The following is an 8,313-nucleotide window of genomic DNA, read 5'->3' on the forward strand; positions in this document are numbered from 1 at the left end:
GTCTGGCCCGGGCACTGCGGCGCTGCAGACGCCCTCGCCAGCCCGGCACCTGCCCCTGCCCCCTCGTGTAGCCTCTCACCCCTGGCCGCGCTCCCAGGCTACCCGGGCTCGGCCCTTGTGCAATGACCCAGGGGGTGTGTGGGGAGGGGGCGGCTGTGCCCGGGGTTGCCCCAGGGGACCCCTTCTCTCCCCCAGCTTCCTCCAGGGGGACCCTCCCAGATCTGCTGGTTCCACTCTCCAGCTCCGCCCCCACCCCACGTCCTTGGATGTCTTTAACACATGGGGGTCCGGCCTCAGTTTCCCTCAAAGTGACAAGTGGCTGCGGAGGCAGTTTCTGGAGGCAAAGGCAGTGTCAAGTGCGGAGCCGCAGAAGCTGGGCATCCAGCGGGCCACCGACTATCCTGAGGACCAACTACTGTGTGGGGAGCACGTGGATGCTAGTCTCTGCTGGGCGTCCCCCGCCACCATTCACGATCCTGGGGTGCCCCTCCCGCATAGCAAGCTCTTTCTCACAGGCCCCCTCCAGCCCCCGCAGTTTCTGGCTCCCCACAGGGAATGTGAGGGCCCATGCCAAGGGGGTCTCAGGGCCTGTCTTACCCCGTATCCTCCGAGTGACCTTGGGGATGTCCCTGCCCCTCTCCAGACCTCCCTTCCCCTTCAGAGCAATTTTTGGTGTTCCCCAAAGCCGTCATCGCTGGCTCCCCTCTGCCGCTTGTTGCCCTAAAGCTCACCAAGTACCATAAGGGTCCTAGTCAGGGTTGCTGGGTGACCTTGGGCCTCAAGGGGTGGCCTGGGTGGCCCCGAGGTGCCCCCGCCCCCTCCGTCCTTCCCGCGCTTGCTGGCTCCCTCCCTCTGGGAACCGCCCAGGGGGGCTGAGCCCAGGGAGGCTATTCCAGGCGAGGAGATTGGACGGCAGCCTATTGTCACTGCGCCCTGGAATTCCCCCATCAGGACTCCTTGGGAGACAGGCCTTGGTCCACGTTGCCTGGGGGTGGGGGGTGGCAGTGAGAAGCAGAGCTGGCCTTCCTCTGCTCCCTGGGCCTGGCTTTCCCCGGGCACAGGGCAAGGATCAGCCAGGCAGGCTCTCGGTGGAAACATGGTAATGAAAAATACCTGAGGTTCTGTGTGCAAAGGACAGGGCGACCGGGAGACAGTCCGGTGGAGAGAGGACCTGGGAGCTCCCAGGCCAGGGTGGGGATGGGGTGACCCAGAGGCAAGGGGATCCCTCTCCTCTGCTTATTCTCCCACGGGTGCCCCTCACCCTGGAGGGATGCCTGGGACCCCCTTCAGCACAGCCTCGGTGTAATCTCAAAAGCTGCATGCAGGCTCAGTCTGGTCTGGGCTTTCCATCTGGGGGATCTGGAAAGACTGTTCACGGAGGACCCCCACTCCTGGCTGCATCTTAATCTCGCCCTACCCACCTCTCTCTGACTGCCTGCATCTCTCCCTGTCTCTCTCCCTCTCCATCTCTGGGCCTCTGTCTCCCCTCCTCTACTGACTAATTTTACGACCTGAGCCCATCCGAAAATAGCTCCCTTTTAGCTGATCCGACCCGGATCTTCTCAGATCCGAGACTGGATGGGGGTGTGTGAAGGGAGGGAGCCGGGCTGCTCCGGTGCCAGCCCGCCCTGTGCCCCCAAGGTCCTGCCCACCTGGGGTGGGGGTAGTGCGGCCACGGCCCAGGCGGCCCTGGAGGATTCTGGGAGCGCCGTCCTTGTTTCAATGGTGACTCAAACGCTTTTCACTTTTACTCTTAAGAGGAACTGTGTGGAGCAGCCGTTACTTCCATAAATCCTGCCGGCGGGAAGGCCGGCCTCCCCACGCTTGCCCCGCTCTGGGCCTCCCTCCCTGCCTCCCTCCCGCCCGCCTCTACCGCCACGTTAGTTATTCCGGGTTTGGGGCCAAATCCCTCTTGGCTGCAGTGCCCAGGATTCCCCGGGGCTGAGGCTGGGCCTGGGCCGTGGCCACAGCAGCGCCGGCTGCCAGGGCCCCCCTCATTCATTCATTCTTCCCTTCATTGCTTCACCCCATTGCCTGGTGGGGCAACACTCTTTTTTAAAAAATCACTGTTTCTCCAGTGGGGAGACTGAGGCTAGGAGAGGGTCCCGCACTCTGTCTTGATTGAATATGATAGATCTTCATTAAGCGCCTCCTATGGGCCAGATGTATGTGGCGGCGGCTTGTGGCAGGGCACAGAAGGCATGAAGTGCCAGCCTAGTATGAGTTCATGGAGGCTCTGCTGGAATTTGGGGGCTGGGTCTCCCAGCATTTCAGGACTGGGAGAGGGGCCAAGACCAGAGAGGGCTAGGGCCTGCCCCCGGGTGGCACAGCATGGCTGGTGAGTCTGGAACTGGAGCCACTGCCCACCTGATTGGTCAGGCCTGGGCAGGTGGGTACTCCCTGAGGTTACCCCCCACGACCTGTGGTCTGGTGGTCTCCGATTGGCTCCTGTCCAAGGCATGACCTCGCCCCATGTTTCTCTCCCTCTCTCTGTCTCTCTCTGAGTCTACGTCTGTGCCTCTTCCCCTCCCTCCTCTGCAGCGGAGGTGCTTCAACGCGTCAGGGTCGGGTGCCTTGTAAATCACGACACTGGGCTTCTGGCCGAGTCAGCGTTCTCTCCCTTCCTCCCCTCCTCGCTCGCTCTCTGCCTGAGCTGACCTACCTTCCTGTCTCCCACCTAACGGATGGGACCCACCAAATGTCCTGGGGCTTCCTGTCCCATGAGCAGGCGGGTTCGCAGTGACCGCACACACGTGTACTGGCTCGTGGCCTGGGTGCGAGTGAACCCTGGGTGTGCCGTCCCCAAAGCTCACACTCCCACACGTGTAGGCACACAGATGTGCACACGTATGTGCCCTGCCTGGGATCAAGAGGCAGGAACCCAGGTTGACCTTGGATATGCATGTAGATCCTGCCTAAGTGGCTGTGTATCTCTAGGCAGGTGATCTAGTCCTTCCTTGCATGCTTCAACCTTAGCTTGGGGCCTGGTATACAGTCGGTGCCAAATAAGCTTGGCTGTGATGATGGTTGTCACTAAACTAAGAACTGCAGCTTCCCAGGTGGCACTAGTGGTAAAGAACCTGCTTGCCAAGGCAGGAGATGCAAGAGACACAGGTTCGATCTCTAGATCAGGAAGATCCTCTGGCAGAGGGCATAGCAACCCACTCCAGTATCCTTGCCTAGAGAATCCCATGAACAGAGGAGCCTGGTGGGCTATAGTCCATGGGGTGGCAAAGAGTCAGACACGACTGAAGTGACTTAGCACAGAAACTGATAACTGGATTAAACACCCCATAGGCATTTTCCGGCTCGTCCTCCTTGCCTTCTGTCACTATCTGCTCAGGGTGAGCTGGGAGCCAGGGGCAACAGTGACTCCCCAGAACCTTGAGCCCTAACCACCACCACCACCACCAGGGTTTTTCTCTTGGTCTTTCCTCCCCTACCTGCCTAGCCCTGTACAGGGTCTCCCTGAGTTTGACCAGACCCACATGGGAACCGGCTTCCTTCGTCAACTGGGGTGTGTGCCTTGGGAACAAGCAGAAGATGAAGTTGGTGCTTTCTAATCTGGATGCCATTGAAGCAGCAGTGAAGAAACAGATCAAAGCCACGCCCTCGAGGGGCTGCAGTGTAGTGAGGGGATGGCAGGACCTGGCTGCTGCTTTGGTGTCCCGAGGAGGAGGTGGCATGTGATCCAGGGCTGAGCAGCAGAAGGGGGCCACATGGGATTCAGAGAAAGCAGGTGGGGTACAGAACAGGAAGCCCTGAGGAATGACCAGACCCTGAGCTCGGGGGGTTGGGGGAGCTGGCAGTGGGGCCAAGGATCGGGAAGTTCAAGGTCATGGGACCCAGGTTCAAGTCCCAGCTCAGCTCCTTCCTGGCTCTGTGGCTGTGGGCCAGTGGCTTCAAGGCTCTGTGCCTCAGTCTTTCCCTCTGGACAGTGGGTACAACAATTTTTCCCATTTTGTAGAGTTGAGAGCTCAGTAAATGTTCAGCCTTGCTCCCCGTCTCTCTCCCTCACACCCGAACCTTCTGGCTCAGCATCCACCCAGGACCCCAGGGCACAGAGAGTAAAGTCAGGAGATTCAGGGCTCAGACTCACTGGTCACTTTGCCAGGTTTTCTACTCCCTGGACTTGGTTTACCCAAAGTCTTCCCGGGAGGTCCTCAAAGGCCCTGCCTGACCTGCCCATCCCCTCCCTGCCTGCCCTCTTTTCCTCTCCCTCTCACTCACTCTGCTCCAGCCTCACTGTCCTCCCCGCCTGTTCTCTCCAAACATAAGGCATGATCCTGCCTCAGGACCTTTGCATGTGCTGTGTTCTCCACTTGGAAAGCTCCTACCATGGATGCTCATCTTTTAGGTCTTTGTTCAAGTGTCCTCTCCTATGAGAGACCCTCCCTGACCACCTCCAGCTAAAAAGAACCATCCCCAGGGGACTCCTTGGACCGCCCCCCACAAACTCCTTTAAATTTCTGTAGAGCACATTGTTCAACCTGACATTTTCTTTTTTGTTCCATCCTTCCTTTCTTTTGCTTTCTGTCTTTCATTTATTTATTTTTTTAGCCACACCTCCAAGCTTGTGGGATCTTAGTCCCCCAACCAGGGGTGAAACCCAGACCCTCAGCATTGAGAGTGTGGAGGTGGATCACCAGGGAATTCCCTGTTTTATTTATTTATTGGCTGCAGCTTGTGGGATCTTAGTCCCCCAACCAGGGATTGAACCCATGCCCCCTGCAGTTGAAGTGCAAAGTCTTAACCACTGGACAACCAGGGAAGTCCAACCTGACATTTTATTACATTTCCTAGCTTGTTTAATATCCATCCCTGTCCAAATCAGGATCCAGGTGAGGGCTGAGCCCAGGGCTCTGCTGGGCCCCAGCATCATGCATGGAGCTGGCACTCAAGAGATACTTGTTGGAACATCAAATGTATTTTTCCCTCATTGGATAAGAGCTGTTCATAAGCTATGATGCTCTGAACTTGGAAGGAGGAATCACTAGCAAGAACACTTAGTCTGGCACCAAATGGGCCTGCATTCAAATATGAGTTCTGCTGTTCGACACTTAACAGTGGGCTTACCTGGAGGGAGGGACATTGGAACCTGAGTTTTGAAGGATGCACAGGAGTTTGAGATGAGCACCCAGGAGGTGGACAAGAGATCCTCAGTAACATTCGTTGAGTCACTGAGGAGAGAAATGCTTTGTGGAAAACTTTTGGTTTGGAAATTGGAGCTTGACATCCTGGTTTGCTGTCCTGGACTCTCAGAGTGGGTGAGCCACGGGGAGGCCCAGTAAGGGACACAGCCCAGAGCACAGTTGGCCAGTCCATAGTGCCCAGCGAGGGCTTGGACCCAAGTGTCTGCCTGCCAGCTGCTGCTGTCTTCTTTGGCCAAGTAAGGTTTTTGGAATTCTTAGTCCCCCAACCAGGAATCAAACCCATGTCCCCTGCAGTCAAAGCACAGAGTCTTAACCACTGGACCACCAAGGAAGTCCAGCTTGACATTTTATTACACTTTTTAGCTTGTGAAGTCCCAGTGGGCCAAGTAAGGTTTCTGGAGTTTCTTGCTGTCTTCCTTAACCTTGCATCTGTGATTACCAGAGCAGTGAATAAGCTCCCCACTGATCCCCAGCAGGGTGCCAGGTCCCTTTTTGCCCATTGTACAGGATGAGAAACTGATGCCCAAGGTATGGCAGCGATCTGTTCCTGGATCATACAGAAGGTGAAAATGGAGGCTATTGTCACCCAAGCTTGTTCCCTCCAGTCTGCCTGGCAGCAGGTGCCTCAACCCTGGGCCTCAGGGTTAGGGGAGACCGACTGAGCTGGACTTGAAAATGCCCAGCTGTGTGGTCCAGGCTAGGTCTGGGAGAACCCTGAGGAAAGCAGGAAAGGCTGCCTGAAGGAAGGAACATTGGAGATGGGGTTTGAGGGATGTGTAGGAGTTCAGGAGGATTCTTGGCTTCTAGCTTTCCTTGGCTGTCTCCCTTGCCCTGTCAACCAGTGGGGGCATTGGGAAGTGTCTGGGGAAGAGGCCTTGGTTGTCACAGGTCTTGTGGGACAAAGAGAGCGACAGGCCTGCCTCTCGCCTGGGTTGACCTCCCTGGGAGGACGTGGAGGCTCAGGCAGCAGGTCCATGACCCAGTTACAGGCTGTTTGTCTTCCTTCCTCCAGAACCAGCTGGGGTCACCAGTGACGTGGGCTCCCGCCCCTGCCCACCTCCCTGGCATCTTTCCCCAGAGAGGGCCCAGGGAGGAGGGGGTAGGCATCGGCAGGGGTGAGGGGGCTTGGAGAGGGGAGGAGAAGGAAAAGGAGAGAACTCATCAAACGGGAGGGGGCTCAGAGGCACAGGGGTTCAGGGAGAGGTAGGGTCTGGGCCCAAAATAATCCTAGCAACAACAACAATAATAATAGCATAATTCAGGCTTTTGAGAGCCGGGCAGATAAGGGGGTTCCTATGCTAGAAGGAGATAGCACCCCCATTCAGCTGGCTGACACCTCAACTGCCCCTTCCCAGCTCCCTCTGATCACTCCCCCAATAAGCTCCAGGCCTCAGATGACAGGCCTCCTTCTACCATGGTGTTCCCTCCATGGGGGACAGTGCCCCATGCCTCCATGTATTCTCTGCCCCGATTCTCTGGCCAGACTCCCAGGCTCTGGACCCAGGTCTGCAGATCAGCTGTGTGCCCCGGGGCGAGCCGCTCCCCACCCCTGGGGCTGGCATGTTGGGTGACATGGTGACACAGGAAAAGCGCCTCTGAGGTTGGAGGGGACCTGGCAGGAGACAGCCCCTCAGCAGGTCAGCCGGGGCAGGGTAGGGTGGGGGAAAGGGGCTGTAAGGTCCAGTCTCTGCCACAGCTGTTACGGTGACTCACATGTCGGGGGACATTGGCATAGAGGGGGCTGGGCTGGCACAAACAGTACCCCATCCTGCCCCACCCCATGAGGACAGAAGGCTATTTTCAGACCCTCAGTAATAGAGGAGATCTGAGGTCGTTTCCCACCCCCAGCACCCATGGTACAGGTGGCCCAGGGGAGTTGGGGTACAGGACAGAGAGGGGGCACCTGGGGCGGGGAGTACCATGTGCATCCAGGCTTGGAGGTGGGACCGAGCCTGGCCACGTCCACCTGGAAACCAGCTGGTAGCCCAGAGCAATTGTGTCACCATCTTCCTGAGAGACCCCTGCCTCATGGAGAGCAGGCTGTTCCGAGAAAGGGACAGACTGGGTCTTGGTTCGTGTCCTCACACAGACCCTGATTGCCTCCGGGACCTCAGTCAGGTCTCTGCCTGTTTCTGAGCTTAGCCTCCCCGTCATGCAAGGCATAGTGGAGCCTCGGGCCTTTTCCTGCCGCTAGAAGATTGTAAGCAACTAATCGTTACGGCGACAACAATAATAACAATAATAATAATAGCATAATGCAGGCTTTGGAGAGCTGGGCAGATAATGAGATTCACATGCCAGGGAGAGACGTAACCTCCATTCAAGAAGCCCAGTGCAGCCCCCAGGCAAGAGTAGGGATTGAAATTTCTCTTCTCTGTCTTCCTTTCTCCTTGAATTTCTCACCCCTTGAGAAATTCTCACCCCTTGAGAACATCCCAGGGATGTTCTGCAGACTCAGTTTCCCTTGTTGAAAATGGCAAGAATGAGACAGCCTCCTCCCACCCCCAGAGAAGAGGAAAGGGGCCTCCCATGGCCCCATTATTCTCCTAGGGGCCCAACAGTGGGGAGGGCTGCTGTTGTTTCCATGGAGAAGTTGGTTAGGTGTGGCTTCCTGTCCCAGCTCTGCTCCTTGTGACTGAGTCTCTTCTTGGGGTCTCAGTTTCTTCATCCGTAAAATGGGTGTCGTGACTGCTCAGTAGCCCCACTCAGGCAGTGGGGGCGGGGGTGTTGAAATCACAGCTCTGGGCAGGTTTCTGGCCCTCCTCGGGCCTCAGTTTTTCCATCTGTGGAATGGGTCTGTGGGGGGCAGGCTAGGGTGAACTGGCCCCCGGGAACCCCTCTCTCCAGCTCTGAATCTCCATGCCTGAGCTCCCCTTTCTCTGCTGCATTCTGATCTTGCCTCCTTGGGCCTCAGCTCTCCCTGCCCCTGCAATGGGTCTATATAGGAACCCCCCCACCCCACCCCACCCTTTCATTAGCCCCTGACATACAGTAGGCCCCAGTGGACCTGTGGACCTCTTGGCCTGTGGACCTCAGCTGGTTCTGTCTGTATCTCTGGGCTATAGAAAAGATATCTTGTCCTCATTTTTTCATCACTGCCAAGAGCCAGTAGAGGCAGCCATTGAACCTCCGTCTCATGTCAGCTTCCTCTGCCGAGCAG

The 8,313-nt window shown here is 57.1% G+C and overlaps 1 protein-coding gene across 1 annotated transcript in view; it reads left to right on the forward strand.

The window, feature by feature from the left end:
- Positions 1–8,313, forward strand: part of NFIC (nuclear factor I/C (CCAAT-binding transcription factor)) — a 65,834-nt gene that overhangs the window by 4,466 nt on the left and 53,055 nt on the right. Inside the window, exons 2-5 of the mRNA XM_010828440.1 lie at positions 242–557; positions 644–765; positions 1,567–1,725; positions 5,661–5,681. Coding sequence (XP_010826742.1) covers positions 242–557; positions 644–765; positions 1,567–1,725; positions 5,661–5,681 — 618 coding nt within the window. The remainder of the gene's footprint in view (positions 1–241; positions 558–643; positions 766–1,566; positions 1,726–5,660; positions 5,682–8,313) is intronic.

Source organism: Bison bison, unplaced genomic scaffold (genome assembly GCF_000754665.1).
Source record: "Bison bison bison isolate TAMUID 2011002044 unplaced genomic scaffold, Bison_UMD1.0 scf7180017864492, whole genome shotgun sequence".
Classification (NCBI taxonomy): domain Eukaryota; kingdom Metazoa; phylum Chordata; class Mammalia; order Artiodactyla; family Bovidae; genus Bison; species Bison bison.